Source organism: Varroa destructor, unplaced genomic scaffold (assembly GCF_002443255.2).
Source record: "Varroa destructor unplaced genomic scaffold, Vdes_3.0 BEIS01000002.1, whole genome shotgun sequence".
Taxonomy (NCBI): domain Eukaryota; kingdom Metazoa; phylum Arthropoda; class Arachnida; order Mesostigmata; family Varroidae; genus Varroa; species Varroa destructor.
Genome location: NW_019211455.1, coordinates 54,111,604 through 54,134,956, shown reverse-complemented (window position 1 = coordinate 54,134,956; position 23,353 = coordinate 54,111,604). Strand labels below are relative to the sequence as shown.

General features: G+C 39.7%; 5 protein-coding genes across 12 annotated transcripts in view; 2 read left to right on the top strand and 3 right to left on the bottom strand.

Moving 5' to 3' along the window:
- LOC111243958 (LIM domain-binding protein 2-like) overlaps positions 1-7,080 on the top strand; it is a 27,683-nt gene extending 20,603 nt beyond the window's left edge. For 2 of the 4 annotated variants that reach the window (XM_022790389.2, XM_022790392.2), the window contains exons 7-9: positions 1,058-1,126; positions 2,369-2,510; positions 3,697-7,080. In XM_022790389.2, the coding sequence (XP_022646124.1) occupies positions 1,058-1,126; positions 2,369-2,510; positions 3,697-4,012 (527 nt within the window). In that variant the 3' untranslated portion in view covers positions 4,013-7,080. Of the gene's footprint in view, positions 1-1,057; positions 1,127-2,368; positions 2,898-3,696 lie in introns of all 4 variants that reach the window. The other 2 variants (XR_002670688.2, XM_022790393.2) reach the window with 2 other exon arrangements.
- defl (Integrator complex subunit 7) lies at positions 4,296-17,906 on the top strand. 2 transcript variants are annotated; one of them, XM_022791319.2, is made up of 14 exons: positions 4,296-4,437; positions 10,022-10,161; positions 10,746-10,878; positions 11,294-11,500; positions 11,671-11,878; positions 12,143-12,394; positions 12,753-12,969; positions 13,274-13,846; positions 14,215-14,395; positions 14,834-15,019; positions 15,617-15,764; positions 16,289-16,423; positions 16,907-17,102; positions 17,635-17,906. In XM_022791319.2, the coding sequence occupies exons 2-14, from the start codon at positions 10,059-10,061 to the stop codon at positions 17,769-17,771; spliced, it is 2,676 nt and encodes an 891-aa protein (XP_022647054.1). In that variant the 5' UTR covers positions 4,296-4,437; positions 10,022-10,058; the 3' UTR covers positions 17,772-17,906. The 2 variants fall into 2 exon arrangements, with proteins under 2 accessions (XP_022647054.1, XP_022647055.1); XM_022791320.2 differs by lacking the exons at positions 4,296-4,437; positions 17,635-17,906 and having other exon boundaries at positions 9,842-10,161; positions 16,294-16,423; positions 16,907-17,047.
- LOC111244348 (CWF19-like protein 1) lies at positions 7,513-9,609 on the bottom strand. Its single transcript, XM_022791350.2, has one exon. The coding sequence runs from the start codon at positions 9,334-9,336 to the stop codon at positions 7,729-7,731; it is 1,608 nt and encodes a 535-aa protein (XP_022647085.1). The 5' UTR covers positions 9,337-9,609; the 3' UTR covers positions 7,513-7,728.
- Xrcc2 (X-ray repair cross complementing 2) lies at positions 17,882-22,993 on the bottom strand. The gene is made up of 4 exons (XM_022791324.2): positions 22,702-22,993; positions 19,721-19,807; positions 19,125-19,327; positions 17,882-18,753 (listed from the first exon to the last, which is right to left on the bottom strand). Exons 2-4 carry the CDS (start codon positions 19,802-19,804, stop codon positions 18,276-18,278), a joined length of 765 nt encoding a protein of 254 aa, XP_022647059.1. The 5' UTR covers positions 19,805-19,807; positions 22,702-22,993; the 3' UTR covers positions 17,882-18,275.
- Positions 20,952-23,353, bottom strand: LOC147758005 (uncharacterized). Of its 4 annotated transcripts, none has more exons than XM_086981277.1 (3): positions 23,019-23,353; positions 22,456-22,524; positions 20,952-21,992 (listed from the first exon to the last, which is right to left on the bottom strand). In XM_086981277.1, the coding sequence occupies exons 2-3, from the start codon at positions 22,504-22,506 to the stop codon at positions 21,225-21,227; spliced, it is 819 nt and encodes a 272-aa protein (XP_086837403.1). In that variant the 5' UTR covers positions 22,507-22,524; positions 23,019-23,353; the 3' UTR covers positions 20,952-21,224. The 4 variants fall into 4 exon arrangements, with proteins under 4 accessions (XP_086837403.1, XP_086837404.1, XP_086837405.1 ...); XM_086981278.1 differs by having other exon boundaries at positions 20,952-21,965; XM_086981279.1 differs by lacking the exon at positions 22,456-22,524.

The following is a 23,353-nucleotide window of genomic DNA, read 5'->3' as shown; positions in this document are numbered from 1 at the left end:
ATGTGTTTTTGCTTAAAACGCATTTGTTTTTCCTTTTACTTGCTAACTGAGTTGACAATTTTTGTTTTGTTCCTAGTGATTTCTTTTACACCGTAGAAGATGAAAAAATTATCCGCACTCCTCCGCAACGCATAGAGATCTGCGCCTCGATGAATGTTTCTTGTTGTTCACAACCTACTTGACATGCAAAATGCTTAGTAGTAGTGCTGGCCGTATGATCAATTTGCAAATGCTATATTTGCTCACTTATGAACGCGTTTTTCTGTGAGCCAATGCTAAACTACCAATTAGCTAGATCCAAAAATCCGAATTGCTTTTTCAACTTGCCTCCAGTTTCATTCATCTGTGATCTGTCGGTTATTTCGAAACCAAGGCTCGCCTGTAGCCCTTTCAATCTACGAGGTCGATAAAAATTTTCACGATTTATTGTCTTAAGATTTTATCTTTCTCCTTTATAACTGTTAAAAAAGCTACGAGCAAGATTTCTGGTTCAGTTCTACTTTTAAGAAAGCATTATACTTTCGCACGCAACGCATTTTACATCATCAATTTTTTTCAGTCATGGCAAAATTACTATCCGCGCAGTGTTTTAGTATCTGTGAGTTACTGAGTTGGGCCCTGTTGTTTATTCTGTGTTTCCTATTCCATTCACTATATTTCTATGAGCAGCGGTTTGGTCATATGAGTGTGATTATTGAACTATGAAAAATGCTCGGCCCCTTTCATATCGCGCTCCAGTTGTCTACTCAGTACAAAATCAGTGAAAATAAGCTTTTAACTAGGGGGTGAATCCTGGAGGCAAGCAATTGAATGTTTCGTCGCTGCCATCGCGCTTCTACTTCTAGTGCTGTCGCTCTCATTTTCTTAGTGACTAAATCTTGCGCGGGTCACCAATTTTTTTTTTCGCTTAGTCAACATTTTAGCTTATTAATTGATCGATTGCTGCTATATTGACACGATCGGCAAAAAGAACAAACATCGATTCGCAACTTCTAATAGATGCACTATTCTGTCTTTCTCTGTTTGTTGTGATCTGTGTTTTTGTCTGTTACCGCAGCTTCCCCGGCGAACCGGGGTGGTGCAATGCCCCCGAACGACATGAAAATGATGTCCACCCCAGATTTAGGTTTGTGTTCGTTCTCCTATCAACTACCTCACACAGAAACACGCATTCGCAGAATCGAGTATTTGCAGACGTCGAACTAGGCAAATTGTCGCACTTGAACACATCGGTCTAAACCGGCTACTCATCGGAGAGCCTGAACGGCTTTATAATACAAGCATACCTATACCAATATGTTAGAATAATAAAAGAAGCTGAATAGATTGTGCCACATAGTATCAGTCCTGCTATATGGAAACGTTATTTCCACAGAAAGAACGTTACACACTCAAGAGTTCCACTCAACATGACGTAGACGCACAAAAACAACACAGTTATATATCATTATCTGTCAGTTTGGTTCGGTTTTTCCATTTAATTTGCTTCTTATTTTAGTGTGATTACTACTCATACGTATTTCCAACAATGTCATTGTTGTTTTATTAACTGTGTATAATAGCTATCATTGAATCGTCACTTTATCAGAATTAATTGCCATTGTCGCTGCATTTTTACCAGTACGTTTACCAGTTTTATGCCTAGTGTTTGCTGTTACTATTCTCGAATCGTAATTACCCATGGCTTGGGGCTGTGTCTATCCATGAATTGGAACGATGAATGATCTGTTAATTAGCAATCCGCAATAACTTCAGCTTAGCTTGATTGGTTTGATGTATCAGTAATCCGATTTCGCGCTGATCTCTCTGATCGTTCCGCTTTCGCCCCTCACGCCGTCCCCCCTTCTCCCCGTTATCAACGCGAGAAATATCCAGAGCCATGCTTCGCTTTATCCCCGCTTTTGCGGCTAAATTGCCATTGTACTGCTCTCTTATTGTCATCGTTCGTTTTTATCATTTCCCTATCGCTCATAGCATCCTATATAGATCCGCCCTTGAAGCGTAAGCATTGTCAACTACAAAGCTGACATACACTTGACAGATTATCTTTACCTACCCCCAATTTTAATGTTTTCCCATCATGAGTTGATTAAACAACGCTCTATATAGCAGCTGAGCAAAACTAACGGCGTAATAATGAACAAGAATTACAAGCTGATACTGCTTTCCTGTACGGACAACAATACTGGCCAAAATCGAACAGTTTTTCAACGTAGTCAGAATAACTAACGAATGATTACTTTTTCCTTTTACAACCTTCTACTGTTGACACCGACTGTTACGTGGACGCGACGCGCGTATCTTAACGCACCCATCGTGCTCGTTCCATACGCACGTTACCGCGAATTGCAATCATCTACAATTGCAGAATCTCAACGTCCGGCTTCGAAGCGGCGCAAGCGAAAGCCCTCGACGGCGACGACGGGCGCCGGCAGCAAAAAGAAGAACATGAGTCCTGGGCCACAGCAGCCGTTTATGGCTGCACCCCCCGGCGGACCGGGCTCGCAGGGGTAATGATCTCTCAGCAATAGACGGAACAGGAAACAGAGAAACAAAGAGCACGAGACAACAATGTGTTCGATGTGTTGTGCTCGTGACCATGTAAATGTTAGAATGCACGCCACTCGAGTGATGTTCAAATGTGATGATGCAGGGTGCAGGGTGTGTCTGTCTCTGTGTGTGTCTGCCTGCGTGAGTATGAGTACGACGCTGGGTCTAATGTGCGCCATGAGTTCCAGGTGCTCCAGAAACACCGTGAGCAGACGAACAAAGTGTACTTGTTAAGAGACGTAACTGATTTTTTCGAGGGACAAGAAAGAAGCAAGGATGAGGCTGGGGTGGTGGGTTATCTGGGCGGGCGAGTGCTAGTTTGGCGTATTGAATGACTATGTTGAAAAGTAAGATGCTGTATTGTTTTTGTTTGGTTTCGTAATTGTTTTTTTGTTTTTGCTCTGGAATGAATCGGGACACATTTATCGTTAAGCTTTTTTTTGAATGAGGTTTTCTCAATGAGGATCTAATGTATTGTGTGTATGTAGATATGTTCAATAGCACATGTACTTTGTTGATTCGTGGAAGAATTTAGCTGGTGTCGAGAATAAATTGAGTGCTATGGAAAAAATATCACAAGCATAACTCGATTTGTATTGAACAAAAGAGATCGCTAGACACATGCACCTTGACATATTTTAATGCCTAAAGAAGGATTAAAGAACGACGAAGAAGTCTTAATAATTGATTCTCGTAGCCCGATTTTGTCGGATAGCGAGACCTAAAAGCCGCGCGTGCGAATCACTGGCCGGTATCACTCGCTTATCTACCCCTCCAAAAGCTGTGGCGGTGCCAACGAAAAATAGCAATACTATGTAATAACGCTCATTTGCAATAAAACACTTGATTATGGTACCTTATGTGTAGCATCTGACTAAACATCTTATCGAATCTCAATTGACGTATTGAATATTAGGCTACTTTCAGTGACGCTTTCACACTTTGCATGACTTCTACACAAGTATGTTTCTCTCTCGGGTACAGTGTAGATATGATAGGTTCTCATCAACAGCTAGTTCCCTTTCGATATCCAATCAACACTAACAGGAAGACCTTCGTATCTGCGTTTTTTATCGTTCCTTCCTGCCATTTCCCCATGATCACCATCATCATCGTCTGCTAACTCTTCTCTTACCAACCCGTCAGGTATCCGACTCCACCACCGCCGCAATTTCTGCGCGAGCAAGACGTGATGGTCGTTGGCGAGCCGTCATTAATGGGAGGCGAATTCGGGGACGAGGATGAGCGGCTAATCACACGGCTGGAGAATACACAGTACGACGCCAGTGCTGCTCAACCGCCACCTGGTGGCAATAACGGCGCACTGGGAGGTCCCGTTGGCATGGGCGATCCGGACAATCCCGAGCCAGACTTCACCGGCTGGAACAGTAACCCGGACAGAGCTAGCGCAGGGCCGGGAGGTCCGCCCGATGAGAAGAAGAGCCCCCCTCAAAACTCCTAGGCTTACCGGACTCATGTAAATAGTTAGGCAGCGACAGAACCAGAAGGCGAGAGGGAAAGGAAAGCGCAAGAGAGAAGGAGCAGACGATAAGAGTGAAAACAACATCAACAATAACAACAAATACTTCTTCAATTCTGACACGAACACACAGATACGGGCAGAAGAACACAGCAAAAGATGGCGCCGCTTTACCGAAGGAAGACGGGAAGTGCGCAGTCGAAATAAGGAACTGAGATATAAAGTGACAAGTGCATAAGCCAGAGCTAAAGATAGAATAAAAACAGCAAGCATGCTGTGATAAATTTGCAATGCAATTAATGAGAAATAGGAAATTAAGGTAGAGATTTGAAACAAGGGCTTGAGCGCGTTGAGATTTGATGCGTATGCTTCTGGGAAGCAACAAACATTGGTGACGTCAAAATCATGTGAGGATCACCGTTAGCAGCTAAAGTAATATAACAATAACTAGAGATTAGGTAACTCGCGATGCGTTGGTGTAGGTGTGTGTAAACTAGCGCAACTAGAAATGACACAATTGTTTATATTGCTCTCGCATCGTTGCCTGCTGGCCAAGCAGGAGTGCTGCCAGCCGCCTTCCCAGAAATACGATAATCGTAAAGAAAGTGGCTCATATTTTATGCTGTTTTTAGCACGGTAACATTGGATAAAGTTATGATCAGAGGGACTGATTATATTTAATGTGCAAGCACGAAACCTCAGAGTCACCCTTGTTGTATAAGCGAGAAATGTAAATTTAGGTTTGAATCATGGGTGAATAGTTGTTGTGAAAACAAATTCACACAAGGACGTATCATTTCTATTGTGTAACAGAAGAGAAGGAGAAAATTGCAGATGATACCCTTCGTCGCGCCCACACATGCACATACACACACAAACATTCAAATTAACATATAGAGAGCGATAGCTTCAAGACAAGCCAATACGCGAATAGATTAGATCTCGTACAGCTGAAACAGATTATTAAATATGCGTATGGCCGATGACAGAATAGCTAAACGCTGTGTGATTACGGCGTAACAGTACACCACAATACCATTATGTATCAATAAACGAACAGCAATTTGTCAACGGTAACATTAAGTCGGTCGGTATGCCAATGCTATGACAAATTACATAAACACATTTAAGCACACAAATACCAATATATATACACACACACACACACCCAAACATAAATATATACGGAGACACGCACACAAATCGAAGCACCTAGTCTCAACTCGAGAGACGACAAACAGAGAAGATTCAAAACGCTTGGATTGGCGCAAGACCGACGCTCCTTCGATGACGAGAGAACAGTAATGGCCATAAAACACGAATATTTCCAGTGTATTATACAACATTTTCTGCTTTCAATTCTTATGAAGACACTTCGATGGGAAATCGAAAAGATAACACAAAAGAGGGAAGGAGAGCGACTGAGACCGGACTATATACGTGTGAGATAGTAGGAAACGGAATCGGGAGAAGTGACGCAATAGAATTTTTCAATTTTCGAAGCAAACGTGAATGTTTGAAGATAAACATTTGTGCAGCGTGTGATGTGTGTAGGGCTTGAGAATGTGCGAGTATCTGTGAGCGCAATTGATGAGTATGCGAAAAAGTCAGGTTTGTGTATGAATAGGTAAACAGTTCTTGTTTCAAATTATTCTCAGATATGCACCTGTTAGTTGGTGTCATTTGTCTGGGTGTTTTTTTTTATCTGTTCTCGGTTTTATTTTTGGGATAACGTCATTCCTGCGTGCATATTGTTGCTAACGTTCATGATATTTTTTTAATAACCGAAACATTCGATTTTGTTTGTGCGCTCGTCGGTGTTTCATGGTTGTCCTAAGTACGTTAGAAGTCATTTAACGGGCTTTAGCAGTTTCTCATTGCACTCAGGAGTGCCCAGCTTCTCTCGGTCCGTAAATATATAATAAGGATTATTTCGATTAGACAAAGAGGAGAAATTGCTAGATTACTGTCGTATCGTAAAGGTAATGATTAGTATACAATTATGATTATTCTTATACATTTTCCATAAACCCATTTCTCTCTTTATATATATATATATATATAAAGGTAAACAGATTCCCTTCTGCTTTAGGTTTCAATTCTGTGCGTCCAGCGCGAGAACAGTGTGTCGTCAGTAGACTGAGAGACAAACTTGTACGTCAGACGTTAACTGGGGACAACTGCATGCGAAGTGATGATATGATGCATGAGGCGATGCTCTTTATCTGTATTACCTGCGACTATAATGATGCTCTGATCATATAATTATTAAACAATTGTAGCAATTTTCCTATTTTTTTTGCTATAATTCTCATTGACAAATTAATGGTGACGATGTTCAGTAGTAGCACCATTAATAGTATAAAATGATTGTATCATTATATTTTATATTCGTTTTATTTATTTAACCTACACACTCAAGGGGCTAGTGTCTTTGGGCCAAAGCTTCAGCGAGGGCTGGACGGCTGGGGAGCAGATATGCGCAATACAGTATCCATTATACGTTGAGGTTGAGTAGAAAGCAGGTGATGTAAAAATAAACAATACAGCTCACACACACAACATGCTACCAAACACAATAACTAAGTTAGAGAAAATGAATTTCGTAAAACTGAAACGTGGAAAGGGAACACGGCAGAAAAACTAGTGGGAATATATATATATATATATATATATATATATACATAGGTTTGCTTCTGTCAGGAAGGGGGCAGAAGGAAAACAGGGAACTTGTGTTCACTTATCTTAACTGTGTGTGGCGATGTGCACACAGTCGCTGCAGTAATGGCAACCAACCAACAACAAAACAAATAACAATAACGTAATAGCCAACATCAACAAAAAAAAACAGTGACAACAACAGCTTCGAATGTACTTATTAGTAATTTACTACCAACGAAAAAATGAGAGAAGCAACGACGAATCTAAAGGAAAGAGTAGCGAGACTGAAAAAAAAAAGAGAAAAATACAGAGAATGAAATGAGAAAGAAAAAGAAAATGATAGCGATGATAATTAACCAGTCAAAATAAACTCTATGATATCAAACTGATCGGTGTTTTTATGGTTGTAATTTATTTGAATTTATGTATTGGTATAACTTACCGGTTAATCTATCGTCATACGCGAGCACAGTGATCAAAATGGTGGAATTGCGTTCGTTAATGTTCACAGTGCAAAGCAAACACACAAAAAAATCCTTTGCGTTTTATATAAGGCGCTAAAGACGTGCATACGGATCATCTTGACTGTATACAGATGAGCTATACCTACAACCAACTAAAAACGGAAAAATTAAAACTATGGAAGGACAAACTGGACAGAAATTGGAGGTGTCATAAAGTGCGTTTTCTTGAACCGGTCATTTGGCTGTTAGCCTGCATAGAGACTTTTAAGCGACGAAAATGTGATTTACACAGAAAAATAATTAAAGGCTAGTCATACTCTGAACTTTATACTTTTGAACCTAAGTAGCAACAAGATATACAAAAGGAAAGCAATTTATTTCGCTGAGGATTTAACATAGTATATACAATGCATAATATACACAGAAATTAGAAGCATTTATCGATTTGTCTAAGCAACAGAAATTCCTAACCGAGTTATATGCATTCATTGATTCTTATTCTTAGTTCGTCAATATTATCAAGAATCAGAACACGGGTCCTTTTATTTATTTGCCCTTCAACGTAATATTTCACTAGTCGCTTTCGCTAGAGTCATCTTCATGGGTCCAATCAAATGTGGCGAATTCCTTCTTGAACGTGACTGTCATTTCAATTTCTTGTTCCTCTGACAAAGCGCACTCTTTCCAGTCTGATCGTTCCGGCAGATCGAGCAGATCACTGCAGCAGACCACTTCACGGCCAAAATTCAGTGGGAAGTTTCGTCTGATAAGTGCGAGCATTTTGGTTTTGCCGAACTCGGTGAAGAAGTATGCCTGATCCTTGGTACCAATCACCTGTGCTAAGTCCGTATTCAGAGGAATTTCCTCCATTTTAACGCCTACTGATGAGCCGTAATCGACAAAGGCCGCTTTGACATTATCCTCTGGGATCTTGCGGCTGATCGGCACTACCTGTAACTGCATGTGCGAACATCGGAAGTTTCTTTCGAAGTACACTGCATACATGTCTTTCACTTCGAAGAAGCGATTCAGCGAAGTTTTATATTTGGCTAGTTCAATCCTCGTGTCAAGGTCGAGCTCAGCCATGTTTCGATGATGGGCAACAGGAAGAATCATACAATGGTACGAATTAATTGCTCCTTTTGCTATAGCCAAATAACAGAGTTTCCCTATGGAACCGACTAGATGCTTTGCGATCTTCGGGCTGGCCAAACAGAACCAACAATCATCCTGTGAGATTTGCTGAAGTCGCGGCTTCTTCTGTGAGTCGTCTTTGTGTTCACCTTTTTGACGTTTTGTCTTCTTCGGCTCCTCGTTGTATTTGGCTTTAGCATCGTAGAAGAATCCCTGAAACGCTTCCTCTTGTTCTTGTGGCAAAGCAAATGCAGGATAAGGATTCTCCGTTACGTTATCGGCCTGTTTCGATATTTCCGCATGGGTAGCATATACAATCGGCGTGATAGTGAAGGCGTAGAGATATTTCTCTTTGGAGCCTACTTGGGCGGCGGATATAAATCGGGTCGCTTGAACTGCTTTTTCGGTTAGCACCATGTGATTTCTATAAGGTACACGCTCGTAGAAAAGGTCTTTCGACGCAGTAAAATGATAGCGCGGCTTGATAAAATACGCGATTTGAGCTATACCTATGCTTCCGGCAACTTTCGATGCAATCGGATTCGATCCAGCATACTTGGTGATGCCAGCAGGCCAATCGGCTGTAAGTAGAATATCGACGTTGGTCTGACTATCCACTAATGGCCGAAGAAATTTGTGTACATCATGAAGACTATACGTGTAATTTGCAGTTTTGACAGAGCCGCAGTCCGTGCCAGAGAAGTACGCCACTCTTAAACCGGTCGCCATTGTAATAATACCTTGCTTTCCCATGTAAACAATATTAGGGCAGAGCTCCCCACCTTCGTCGACGCCCTCGTAAAACTTACTAAGATTTTCCGATTTCGGCCCCAGAATGTATGTCATTATCGGTACGGTTTTGGCTCCTGAAGTGTAACTTTCCCAAACAGCCAAAATGTCTGCGAAAGGCGAGAAGAATTCGCCTACAACAAAAAGACTGTCGAAAACCTGTCCTTTAGCTTGAATACTCGAAACACGTTTGTATAGGTGGTCAATTTTTCCATTGACATCTCCACAAACGAGGATTTTTTTTGCTTTGCTCGACATTTGTTTCACTCGAGTTTATAGCTTTTAGTTAACAAGAACATACATCAAATGATTTCCGTGCGCACAAAACCCTTCATTTCTACATGTCTTACTCGATCTAATAACATTTACACAGTTTTATATTTGATTTTTCATTTCGTTTATAGCTATATGTGTAAAGACAAATCAAATGCACCAAACGAGAAAAAACATCCTATTTAAGCAATAAATTCGTCTCGATATTTGAAACCGTCGAGGGCCGGTTCTACTTGGTCAGCTGCTGAATACCTTATCCTCTAAATTGGCTGTACGACAAATCACGATAGTTTGATGCAGAAGTCAGGCCGCTGAGGTTTATTGCTTTACGCATGGTTTCATCTCGATGATAACGATTTAAAAAAAAATTACCAAATTATTACCTACTATTTATTATGTAAAATGTTTCTCACGACCAATTTCTTTTTTAAAATAATCAAGATTTGGAACTTAGCGCGATGTGGCCCGCTAACAATGTTTACAAACAACTAGCGCTCTTCTACTCAGTCTACATACCGTTCTGGAACATGAGTTTACAAAAAGAAGAGTTGGCATTATTTTCCGCGTCATGCGGATATTACACGTTCTGTAAATGCGGTCTCTAATCAATTCGATGTAATTACAAGCAACTTGCGTTACTGCTTCTAAGTGACTGTGGAACATGCTTTAGAGTTCCAGCACGTATTGAACTGGAATAAGAAGTAAAGATGCTGGGAACGATAGGGTCGACTCCGATTCGAGTGAGCTTCACGGAGTCCTGGCAAGACGGCGAGCAGGACGCAAATTCAGCGCTAACCGAACTAGATAAAGGTAGCATATTTGTACACACCTGTCATATATATGTACTATACGAATTATGGTTTATCTATCGTTGACAAAAAACCGTTTTGAGTGTTATACAAATTTTCTCAAAATTTCTAAACAAAAAAAATGTATAGAAGAGAGACAAATTTATTAAATTGTAGGAGATAGAAAATTAGAAATACAATTGTTAAAACAAATAATTAAATAATTTAATATAATAATATTTAGATAATGAAATATCATAAAGGAAACATTTAAATATCGTCATCGTTTGTCATTGATCCATATGAAGCACAATGGGATTAAAATCATTAATTCACGCATGAGATTAAATATATTAAATCTTATTTGCGAGCTATTCGAATGGAACAAAAAGCAACGTATCGGTTAGCCTACTTGTACTAAGGTTACCGCGAAATACTGGCACCTCACCACAAGGCAAATATATGTTCTAACAAACAGAGAGCAGTACGGACAAATACCTTAGCCAATGGATCATTATGGTTTACGACAAAAGCAGTTAAGTGGCATTTTGATTAGCTATTGCATTTTTGCCTATTATTTATTGTACCCCAAAATTTACCTTGCAGGTTTGCGTTCGGGGCGTCAAGGCGAACAGTGCGAAACTATTGTTCGCTTTCCACGTCTGTTCGAGAAATATCCATTTCCTATTCTGATCAACTCAGCCTGCCTGAAATTGGCCGAAGTCTTTCGAGGAAACCAGTAAGTCTAGACAAAAAACAGGCGCATGTAAAATTCGCACTTAAATTGTTAAAGCTTTATCTCGGTATGTGGCGTCGTGCAGACCACTGACGTCTCCAGTGATGTTTTTTATGTATTATATATATATATATACGCTGCAATCTATCTTAGTTCTCTTTAGTACGTGAATCACGTCTTTCAAAAAACTAAATTGAGTTTGACTATGCAAGTGACTATAGTGAAGTGTGATCGTGAAAAAATTCAGATTCGACAGAAAGAAAGTAACTTGAAAGATGATTTTTTTTACTGAATTGGTTTTTTTAGTTTAATTGAATAGCGGATGGATTCTGCAAATATAAGCGCGGAGAATTTTAAATATGTTCTTATTTAGAATAGAGAATCTCATCATTGAAATTTCTTCTGTCACGTTTTTTAGGAGCAACTTCTTGCGTCTGCTCATCCTTCGGGTAATGCAAGAAAGCGAGAAGCACCTGGACAAAATTCTCTCCGTGGATGAGTTTGTGCGACGAATTTTCATTGTGATGTATTCGAATGATCCGGTTGCTCGAGCCCTTACTCTCCGTACCTTGGGTAGCATTGCTTGTGTCGTTAAAGATCGCAGCAATGTACATCATTCCATCAGGTATTACTACTATTATTATTGTCGTATCGTAAAATTTCGCTACTTCCCCTTTTTCACACAGGTTAAAGGACTGAGGACTATACATTAACGCGCAGTTCATACTCAAGGTATTGAATGTATTGGCAGAATCATTACCCAGAGTTTCTGTTTATTCTATTTGTTGCTTACAGGTCAAGCCTCGAATCGAATGACACTGTCGAACTCGAAGCAGCAATTTACGCCTGCTCTCGTTTGTCCGCCGTATCTCATCAGTTTGCGAGTTCCATCTGCCCCATTGTCGCCCATATGATGAAGGACTTATCAACTCCGGTTGATATTAAACTCAAGCTGTTGTCGGTGTTTTCGAACATGACGCACGATGCTCAGACAGCGAATCAGGTCTAGCAGCACAGTAAAGTAGGCCTTCTAAGCTAAAAAATATCTATATTTGTTTAAAAAAATACTCCTTTGATGATATACTGGAAAAGATCGGCTAAATTCAGATAAAAACGTTTAAGTACTTTAAAGATTATATACCCAAATTATAGTCGGTTGCAAAATTATTTTCAAATAACGAATTACGGTACATTGGAAGAACTTGTTGTTTTCAGTTCCGCTAAAGATAATCTTGTTCCTACTCATCTCGTTCCCATTCCACAACAGGTCCGCGAACTTTGCCTTTCATTATTGCCCACCCATCCAGCGCAGGACTTCGTGGTGGAAATTCTGGCCGTCCTGACTAAGCTGGCCGCATCATCTATCTCACATATCACGTCGCAGATCCATCTGCTGCTGGAACATCTTGAAAGCGATCCTCGAGCAGCTGTTCGAAGGCAAGCTCTTAGCGACCTAAGGTTTCTTGCCGAAGAAGAACGCTGGGCTCATCTGTGGCACAAGGAGCACATGGACCGTTTGGTAACTGCTGACATTTCTCTTATTAATATTATAAAATTGTCTATTAAATTGTACTTAATGAGCACATAATTAAACAGAGTAAGAATATATTAGTGCCGCGCAAAAAATGACGCTCATTTCTTCATAGGTGCTCAGCTGATTAATATACTCTGAGTCCGACGCTCGAAGCAGTAGTCAGACATTGCGTCAAATTCAGCTGGTTATGAATCGTTTGTGCAGCCTGAAAATTTTTATCGTAACAAGTTTACACAATGCAAAGGGTATTAAAAAGACGAGTAAAAAATAACGGGTTTCGTGTAAATGACACACACCGCAATATATATTAGCTTGCTCCTTTTATCTTCACTTATGCTTATAGGTGAGCTATGCGCTATCAAGCCCATACATGGGCCTTAAATGTCAGGCCATACGAGTTATCGTTTTGTTGACGAAGTCACTCGCAGTCCACCGAATCGATCTGTCCCCTTCGTCAGACATTCTGCACCTTTGCACGCAAACCATCTACCACGAGGATGTTCGGCTAGCTGCAGTGTCCGTGGAGCTCATAACTCAGTTAGCAGTGCATATTTGCAAAGGTTAGTGTAGAAAAAAGGTAATTGAGCTAATCAACCTCGTCAAGCGTGACATCGAACATAGGTGAGATATATGGCAAATTGACATTTTGAAAGCAATTGTCAAGCGCGGTTCCGTGAACAAAGTGTATGGGTAAAACACGTTATTTCTTGACTTACGAAAATTTATTCAGTACAATATTCTTTTGGCATTTAATGGTAGCTCTGTAAATGTTTTAGTTTTAAGCTGGAATGTTTTTAATTATTAGATTTTCACACATTGAAGATACGCTTAGATAATGTGCTGTTCTGTCATAAAATTTTGCAGAAAAGATGGCGCATGTGGATCTGATGCGTGACACATGTTCAGCTATTGAAACCCTTCTCTTCCTCGTGAGCTCTTCGGGACCATCGGTTGCTTTAACGCTGGCGCTACGCTGCGTTCTTGACCTGTGTCGCGTCGACGCAGCTCTGTGTTCGCATTTCGTTGATGTATTGGCCCTCTTCCTTCCCAACGAAGCGATCTGCCAAACGCTGGCCGCTATCGGAGCTGAACGCCGAGTCCTGGCTCATCTTGAACCTAAGATACGGCAATGGCTGCCTCAGCGACCGCTTATCCTTTGGACACTTCTACTGCAAGCCAGTCTTGAGGGGCCTGCTGGCCAGTTGATATTTCCTCCAGAGTTAATGACTCACGTTGGTCCATGGGACCTGTACCGTCTAGCTAGACAAGCAGCTCACTATGGACAGCATCGCGCTGTTCGCAGGTTGGTCGAGAACCTTGAAACAGCTGTGAGTTCAGAGCATCTCTATCATTGGCTTGTGGCCATTAAGAAACTGGCATTGGCCGAGGAAACTCGGGAGACATGTCATTATGAAACAGCAGTATCTGCACTTAAAGGTATGCGCATCGAACCTGTTAGTAAGAAACGCTTTCATGGCATGTCTCTTAATATGTTCATTTTAGTTAGACCATTATACCAGATTAGCTCTATTGTTTATCAGCTTAATCTGTCCCGTAAGATGGGCCATTTATTTTTCTTTTGATCTGTTTTATTACGACAAAAAAAATACATTCTGCTCCTAGTTATGTCATTAGAGGGTAACCATCAACGACAGCAGCTCACGTATCAGTATCATATTAAAAAAAAAACACCTCTTTGAAGAGTTAGATGAAAACTATGCTTTAGGCTGTTATTATGAGTGCGTAACAATGATCTATAACGTCGTATATATATGCTATTATTAACGTCGAGTTTGGCTACACAGCTGCAACAACACCTCAGCATAGTCTTCAGTTTCAAGTGGAATATGTTCGACTACGTGCACAGATGATCTCGTTAAGTCAACAGCTAGTTCACGCTGCAGGCTGCTTGCGCACGTGTCCTCCACCTGCTATTGCAGCTTCGCTAGCGGCACAGACCCGAGATGATAACCTCAAATGTGGCCGGTAAGTGATCTAGGCCTTTTCTGTTGAAATACAATATGCCTTTGTCGAAAAAAAAATCCAAACCATGCTTCGTTAGATTTGGGTTGTTTCAGTTTGGAATGAAGGTGTCTATAGAGAGAACACAATATTAGGAATGCTTCCTTTCGCTGTCATCTATAAAAATAATTGGCTGCGTGGCACAAATATGCGGCAATTCTATTACGTGCATGATTAATTTTGTCTCGTGCGCGACCCTTCTCCTATCCAAGAATTTTGGATTTTGACTAGATTGTTAATAAGTATTAATTCTACTCATTGGGAACGTAATCTTGTCTCGTAAACGCAAGTGGTGCGATTCCAAAGGCTACTTATTCTATTTTTTCTATATCGAAAGGATAGCCAAATATTTGTAAATCCAAGAGACTCAATTTGTTTTGATTTGTGTCGCCTTTTCTGTAGTGTTGTGAGTCAGCTAAGGAAAAGTGCGCGCGACTGGCGGGCCTTAAGCGATCAGTGGGCCGCCTTGTTCGAGAGCAGTTTCGACGCTGATGAGCAAAGTTTACGGCACCTCCGCGTGATGCAGCACAAGTGCCAGCTGATTGCTCAAGCTGCCGAGAAGGTCTCCCAGTACAATCAGGGTATCAGGTGAGGTACCATTACTACATACTGATATCCAACGCTTACCTTGTATTACTGTTATATAGAGAAGCGTTTTAATAGATCGTTGAGAAATAATTATACCATCCGATATAATCCGTGCGTGAAGAAAAATGATCATTCTTCTTCCAACCTACCTTTAAGGTTGACCTTTCCAATAATAATAATAATAGTAATGATCACAATGCGACAAGAATCGTTTTAAAGCAAATGCTACCATTTTGAAATGGGCTATTAAGACCATAAAATACTTCAACGGACATATATAAGTAATATTAGCATTAACGCCACTAAACTCTATATTTTATTATGCCTTTCTCGAAACTAAATTACAGTTGTGTGCTCTATGTAATAAGAAAGGATTACGCTAACGTTCAACGGATATTCCTTTTTTATAGACAGTACGGCACTCTCATCTTAATCATTGTTATTATGTTCCGTATGCGAGGTTCACCCCTTCATGGGACAAAGAATTTAACATCGAAATAAGTAAACTGTTACATATATTTCATTAGCGCAGTCCCTGCACAACGTTATGTTAATGATCTAAATTTTCGTCTTATCTTCATTTTACGTTATTTGCAGAGCCCAAGTCAGCATGGTTGAACCTTGGAGCGGCGATGCTGCAAATAATCCTTGCTCAAGTTCGTTTCGCGACTTCGAGGCAAAACAGAAGGCAGTATCACTCTATCGCGAACTCGTTGACGCTGGAGAAGGCCTCACTACGACAAAGGTAAACTGAAGTTCAACGTGTGTTGTCGACGTTTTATTTTGAGAACCGTTTAGCCCACAAAGTAATTGATATTCTACATCAAAATTTCGCAGTTTTACAGTATTGGTATTACTGCAATATACCAATGGTTAAGTATAATACGTAATTATGTGCAAAGGTTACATCGGTTCTAATCATGAGAGTAATAAACCATGTTAAATCGAAAAAAAGTGACAGTAAAATTGCCGTAAGTAAGTCTTTGACGTTTCATGTGATATTCGAAGATACTATATCGAGAAGCCGGGAGTTCGCCATTTTGAAAAGCGGAATTCAAAATACGCTCTATGTTGATTTTGGTGTAGCGATGATTGTAAGGGCAACAAGGCAGGGAATAAAGTGCAGTTTTGTTCTTGAAGCTATAAATAATAAAATAGATGCATATACTTAAATATTCAACTCTGTATTTATATAGTAATTTTCACAAAGTGTTTTTCCTGCGAGGATCATGTCAGGTTATTATACTTTTCGTGTACTCTGTTCCAAAGGTTAGTACTCTTGTGGAAATTTCCCAGTTCCTCGTGGGCGTGCCGCTGCATCTGCCGCGGTTCTTTTTTCAGCGACTTCAGAAAACCACTCTCCAGCTGGCGGTTAGCCCACAACAGACAAATCCGAATGAGCCGGTAAGTAAAAGGTGAATGAAGACCATTGGATTTAAGTATCTCTATGCTGTTTTAGATTGTAGCCGTTTTCATCCTAGTGTATATCCAGTTTAAGATGATATATGTTACTTTTTTGGCTCATATAGTTAAAATAACAAAAAAAAAACTCATGTATGAGTTCATTTAACATATATTATTGATGGTTTTCGTAGTTTCTCAACTGCTATCGTAGATTAATAAATAAAAGTAGATAATCATAACATAGGTAAAATGAAAACTTCAGCTTGTGTCATTTTCAGAGCAACTGGCCAAAAAGTTACCCCAGAATGATTTTGATCGTAGTCGAATATATATGTACTTCTTGAATAAATGTACTGTCTAGCTACAATGAATTTGTGCTACGCTATTAATAACAAGCATCTGAATTTCCCTCTTTAATAATTCGCCTGTTAGCCAGAGATGGTACGACAGTGAGTAAAGTTATACGATTGTATGTGTACTCAGGTGTTTATCGCAGGCTCTCAGCTGTCACTTAAAGTTGAGGGAGTTGTACAACAAAGCGCTAACGCTCATCGTAAAGTTCGCCGCGTACGACTCAAGGTCGCTGCGGGGGAGCCGGCATTGCTCTGCCTTGAAGAGGTTGCCCGACCCAGAAACGATTACTTTTCAGCCGAGTTTCTTGTTTCTCTACCGACAGCAGGTAATGGGTTTGAATAATACCAAAAAGTTGATTGGTTTCGATTTAGTTCATACAAGGGGAAACGTTTGGTAGTACTTGTCATTAATAATGAATTACAGCTCAACGAAGCAAGTTTGTGCGGTACTTAATCGCAGGCTTAAAATCGTTTTGTCGAATCGAAATTATTAAAGAGGGTTCTTTGTTAAAATTCATGACATGCATAAACCGGCGTGCCGTAGTCAGTCTGCTGAAATTTCTTGCTGAGACGTGTTAATTAGGTACCGTTATTAAGTGGTTATTTATGAGGTGATTAGTATATAACAAGACCTTAGTTGGTTTTCGGTGCGATTGATTGATTCTTGCGCGACAGAGAGAATCTAGAATCGTACGTCGTAAAAGGGTAATAATTTCGTTAGAATAGGTACACTATATATCGAACTTAACACAATCGAGCGAGGTGCTAACTGTTTCTATCTGTACAGGTAAGACATAGCTCATTGCCATGAAGTATTTGTGCCAGTATGTCATTTGTTTCTGCGAATCTGTTGTCCAGGTGTTTACTATATACAAATTGATACAGCTGTATTGGATGAAGACCAAAACGTTTGGACAACAGGGCCTCGTGAAGGATTTATGGCGAAAACCCAGGAAGATTCGTCGGCCAAGCGGATGTACCTTCCACGAACTTAAAATCTCAGCAAATTTTCGATACTGAATAGACTACATATAAAAATAGTCGTGTGGCTTGTAATACATAATTCAATTTCAGAAATACGTGTATAGTCGTCTAATAATAACACTTTTCAAAAAAGGTCAACTTCTTTATTTCGTTTCGTGTTATATTATTAGTTAATTGATGAAGTGGAACACAGTTAAGATTAATCGCTCTTAGAGTTCGCGAGAGCTTTGGACCGACGTCTCAGCGTTTGCCTCAGATTGGATTCTGTATACAGACAATATTGAATAGAATATAATAAAATAATCTAGGAATCAGCACATGCCAGTTCCGATTTAGACCTGAAGGACCTTCTACCGTAAATTAAATCACCAACCTTTGTTTATTCTGTCGCGCGTAAAGTATATAACGTGCAATCTCCCCTCGACGCTCTGAGAAAAGCTCGCTCTCAGAATTAACCGACAAATAGTTTATACCAGTGTGAACAGGCAGTTAGTGTTTGATAGTAACAAGTTCAATCACCGTTCTTTAGAATACGTGGCTACTAGCAGTAATTGACCAGCCACCATTCTATACACGTCCGTCCGATTGGCGAACTGGACGCTGAATTTCGTTTGTCCGAGGTTCTTGACAATGGCTGGCGTTACATCAAGACTAGACGGCCTGAGGAATGGTTTGTCGTTCCCGAAGGGCGAGGCCTGTTGCCTAAATAAGCACTGCATTGTGACAATTGTGCTCATCTCAAACTTGAGACTGAGCCGAGCTAATCGCTGCCAAAGGCCTGAATAAAGTTCAGGTACATTGGGAATAGAATATCGATCGTGCCAGTAAAAAGATGAAAGGCTATCAATTACGACCAGAGCAACAGGCTCTGTACTTAGCAGCTGCGGAAGACGAAAACCGACGAAAACTTGCAATTCCGTCAATGTTCCGCACTTTTGAATCGTGAGACGATACAGCATTGACTTAAAGTGACTTGGCGAAAGGTTACGGGCCCTAAAAGTCGATACAATAGTAAATCATAAAGAACATTAATGCAGGCTTGTCCGATAACAAATTTCTAGGCGAAAAGGTGCATGCCTAATCGAAATTGTAGATATATCAAGCTGAGAAGGAATAGAAAAAAATAACAAGGTAATCTGTGTGTATGAAAAAATATGCTAGTCAATTTTTTGTATTAATAAGAGAAAATATTAGGCACACTATTTTTCAAGAGAAAGCTCAATAAACTTAATGAATATCCTTAGAAAACTCTGTAGAAGTCTCTATACATAACTGATACTTAAAATGAAGTTTTCTAAAATTCTGCCCAGCAAAAGCTTAGTCATATTTAATTACAGATGAAAAAAAAATCATGTGGTCCCTACTTGCACAGATCCTTAATTTTTTGTAAAAGGCCAAGTGTGTCCAGACGATAGTCACAGTCGACAATAACAGCGGAGTAACCTCTCAGGAGGCAGGATATAACCATATCCTGGCTCACAACGCTTTTTCCGCTGTTCGTTGGTCCAGATAGTTCGTAAAGCTTTCCAGGAAGTAGCTCACAAACACTATTGCATTCTACCGGTTCCTACAAAATAAATAGGCATTAATGGATATACGAAACTTAATAGCCTAAAGCTTACAAAGCATACGGACATTTACTCAACATAAAGTAGGACATGTTTCCCTTCAAAAAGAAAATTTCCTTGAGTGTGTACCTGCTTCTCGTGGAGAAGAACACCAGGGCCACTGGAGGCAAATACTCATGAGATGTCTTGTTTATTTTAATAATGCTCTAGCTTTGTTCATCCTTACTTCATATGTCTTAGTCAAACTTATCTTGCCAATTCGCTTTCCAAGGTCCCTAGGATTGTTCAGTTCCACTCATAAAACTGCTAAACGAGTTGAAAACAATTGAACATGAGTATTTAATCCAATAGGTGTAGTATATAATCTGGTAAATAAAACTTAGTGTGCTTACGACTAAAGAATGTCGATTCAGCAACGCACTGAGAACTTTTCTCCCCAACCGAATGTCCTCTATTTGACTGACCTGTTCAGGCATTACCTAAAATATCCAAACACAGTATAAGCCAATTTTAAAGTACGTGCTAATGATAAAAAACACGATAAAGTACATGTACCTTTAGTTTTTACAAAATAAAACCCTAATTAGTTCGTATACAAGGCGCATTACGCAGCTTCTTAGGAATCTTCGCAACTATTAAAGCTCAAGCGAATCTATAAAACAGAACCTTGCTTACCATAATCTACTGTCTGTATCCATCATCAGGACATGTATAAATCGGATATACAACCAACATATGATACTCCAAATAATACTTTAGTTCACATTGTAACTTGATGATAAGGCTCGAGATGCACCAATCAACGTTTCATTCTTGAACGTTAGTGAAAGTCCAACACATTATTCTCAAAATTAGTAGTATGTCTTGGCGGACAAAGTCGAGGCTGTTTTTCCAAGAGATGCATTAAACACATAAAATTAATCTATATGAATTCTATTTACAGGCATAGTTAAAGAATTATTACCCGCCAATTAAATATGTGGCTGATTACAAATCAATATAACGTAAACTATTCCTTGTGGTAAATGCATGAATATGGACTTATTATATGCTGTTGACATGTAAAAAGCTGGCATGCTTGGCAAGACTTTATGGTAGATAACTTATGGATCGTTTATGTAGAATGTAGCTCAACTAATACACCAGGTGCTTGGATATGACTGCAGCAATAAGCGACCTGTAACATACAAGATATAGTAATATAAACTCGGCTTTGCGAGCCACAAATCATACAGACATTCTAAAAACTAAAACTTGTATAGCCTTTGTCACTGAAAAGAATATGTTGATATTAGATTGCAAATTGCATGTCTCGAAAAACTTTTATGGCTTAGCTTGCTCCCTAATCGAAAATAGCAATCAATTAGCGGAAACCTGGATTTCTCCCAATCAGTACTTTGTTGTCAATGACGAGTTTTAATTCTCTACCAAGAAATCGATGAGCCCACTGAAATGGATACAGCACATAAGACACTGCTATTTCGAATGAACCTCCTACAATTTGATAAATAACAACAGTGATACCTCTACATAAAAAATATGTATAAAATATTTTAGTTGTTATGTATAACAAATTACTTTTTCTACCTATTAGTCGTTTCATTTCCACAGGATCGCTCAAAGTTATAACCTGAGAATACTGTTCATTTTATTTCACACCGAATCGCGTATCAACGGAAAACACGAGTAGTTTTTCAACATGTTTGTATGCGTAACCTTGACTCGAAGTAATTTGAACGTTAGAATACGCTTTTTCAGGAGTGGGGATAAATGTGATTCATTTATAATATTCCGCATCTAAGTCTCCTTCTTTGTTTAACCTTCCTCAACTTTTCAGCATCGCTTTACAATATTACATAACAAATGAATTAACGGCTTCGTTATTATAAAAGATGATCAGTTTTCTTCCAGCTGATATGCCCGAAGCTGATTGATGCTGGTTACTGTCGACTCGTATCGCTCTAGCAGAACATCGATTTCGGGTGATACTTTGCGTGCTTTTTGGTAGACTTCGTGCTTTTTTGTCCGAGCGGCAATTTCTTCTTGGAGGGCTTGGATGTCGCGATTGATTTGATCCTCCACAACTTTAACCGCTTCATCAAACTTGTACGAGCAAAAAATATTGTAGATGTCTCGATTAATCTTGATCAGCTTCTTGTCAAAGATCACCGAAGTGAGCGCCAGCCGATCAACTTCGGCCTGTGCTAATTTTTGACGAAGAGCCCACTGCTGGTGGCGAAGCACATCCTGAAGAAGCTGTTGACTGTTACCAACATTACTAAGAAGTCTCTTGTACTGATCTGCCAGAGCCTTCAACTTGTCGTAAAGTTCAGAATACTTTTCGGCTACAGTTTGATCAGTTACAAGATCAACCTCGGCTAGCGGCTTTAGTTCATAGGCGAGTCGCTTCTCGATTTTTGGCACAACGTGCTTGATGTAGAAGTCGTTGTCGAACGGCACCAGATCGTGAAACGAGCCCCGAATCGGGAATAACTTCAGAAGGGTAGCTGCTTTAAACGTATCCAATCGCGACCTTTCGTCGCTGCCATCCGCTACTTCGGCATCGAGTTCGAGCAACGCCCGTACAACGAAACGTCTCATCAGATTATTTCTTGTCTGAAGATGATCCTGGTCCACCTGGAATACGAGATTTCTCTTTGCATACTAAACACACGCTCATTTATAGATCAGACGCAAAAATCGGCGTAGCTTATGTAGCAGATTTATGTAAACATATGCAGTTATCAATCTCAACTACTGGCCTTGCATGGTAATGATGGATCACTAGTGATGCTACGATATGAAGAAAATTTGACATTCTTTTTCAAAGTTTGGCAATTCTGTTTTCTACTTTTTTTTTTTACATGACCTAGGAGATTAGTTGCTATTTGTTGTTTTTCACAACTTACTACTATTGATCCACGTATATCTTAAGCGCATTTTTTCTTACTCTCTGCACCGCCTGCGACGGGATCTGACGTATATCAAACGTGGTTTATTAATCAGCTTTCTTCTTGCCCAGCAAGCAAAAAGTTAATAAGAAAGTCAAGTATTAACCTTATTATATTAATACTAATAATTGGTTATTAAATATGTTTAATAACAGGTTTTATTTCCAAAAATTTACCATTCGGTATATTTTGAGTTGTGCGCAATGTTCAGCATTGTTGTTCAGCATTTAATTATAGTTGATCATCTAAAGTGGAAATTTTTTGTTACTAACAATATTGACATTTGGTAACTTGTCACTATTGTTACCGGACAAACGTTTTGAGGGCTGCAGAAAACGTTAAAGAACGTTACAGATCATTTAACGCTAAAGTCAATGAGTCTTTAATACGGCAGCACCGGACGTAATAATCGAAGCACTTACGTTTTTGATACTAAAGCTGCTTGACCAGCGAACTCTCGCTAACGTTAGCTGTACTAAAAAAGAGTATTCGATTCCACTAGAGAAATGTATACGAAATAGCTCAATTTGTCATTTTCTCGATTTAATCTAAGTGCGCAAAAACTAGACACACTATTGAGCTTACTTATTTTTTCCAAATCATTGTTAACACTATGACGAAATAAACAATTCACATGAGAACCAACATTGATCGAACATCGTGACGATGTAGTAGTAATCATAAGGCGAATAAGAAACACTGCGTAGACATCAATGATATGGTCACATATTCAACTTACGTTATCTGTCATTGCAACAGTAGCACAGAAAAACAGGCAAGAATGTACTCAGAGCAGTGCTTAATCAACGCTTCACCAGTGACAATTACTCAATACAGAGTATTGCGGTCTTCCTGTCGTTTTGCTTATCTGTCGCTTTCCAGCAGAAACCGCCAAAATCCGTTTTAAATAGACACACAGCATTTAGCAGGGTGTGTTATTGACGAAGCCAACTGGGAGGTCCCCGCACAAACGGTTCTTTCATGCTGACAATGTCAATAAAACGCTTTTGATCTCACTGGCCGCTCAGTTAGGAATATTTTCGTTTGGACCCGTCGAAAATTATCCTGTGAGTT

Bases quoted from the DNA above. Each gene is read 5' to 3' on its own strand.
- LOC111244348 (XM_022791350.2), bottom strand. From the start codon at position 9,336: ATGTCGAGCAAAGCAAAAAAAATCCTCGTTTGTGGAGATGTCAATGGA.
- defl (XM_022791319.2), top strand. From the start codon at position 10,059: ATGCTGGGAACGATAGGGTCGACTCCGATTCGAGTGAGCTTCACGGAG. The intron at 12,395-12,752 runs GTAACTGCTGAC...TTATGCTTATAG, and splicing joins AGGAGCACATGGACCGTTTG to GTGAGCTATGCGCTATCAAG. The intron at 17,103-17,634 runs GTAATGGGTTTG...TCTGTTGTCCAG, and splicing joins TGTTTCTCTACCGACAGCAG to GTGTTTACTATATACAAATT.
- Xrcc2 (XM_022791324.2), bottom strand. From the start codon at position 19,804: ATGCCTGAACAGGTCAGTCAAATAGAGGACATTCGGTTGGGGAGAAAA. The intron at 19,328-19,720 runs GTAAGCACACTA...TTTATTTTGTAG, and splicing joins TGAATCGACATTCTTTAGTC to GAACCGGTAGAATGCAATAG. The intron at 18,754-19,124 runs GTAGGGACCACA...ATCGACTTTTAG, and splicing joins AAAATTAAGGATCTGTGCAA to GGCCCGTAACCTTTCGCCAA.
- LOC147758005 (XM_086981277.1), bottom strand. From the start codon at position 22,506: ATGCTGAACAACAATGCTGAACATTGCGCACAACTCAAAATATACCGA. The intron at 21,993-22,455 runs GTAAATTTTTGG...GCGTGTGTTTAG, and splicing joins AACTCAAAATATACCGAATG to TATGCAAAGAGAAATCTCGT.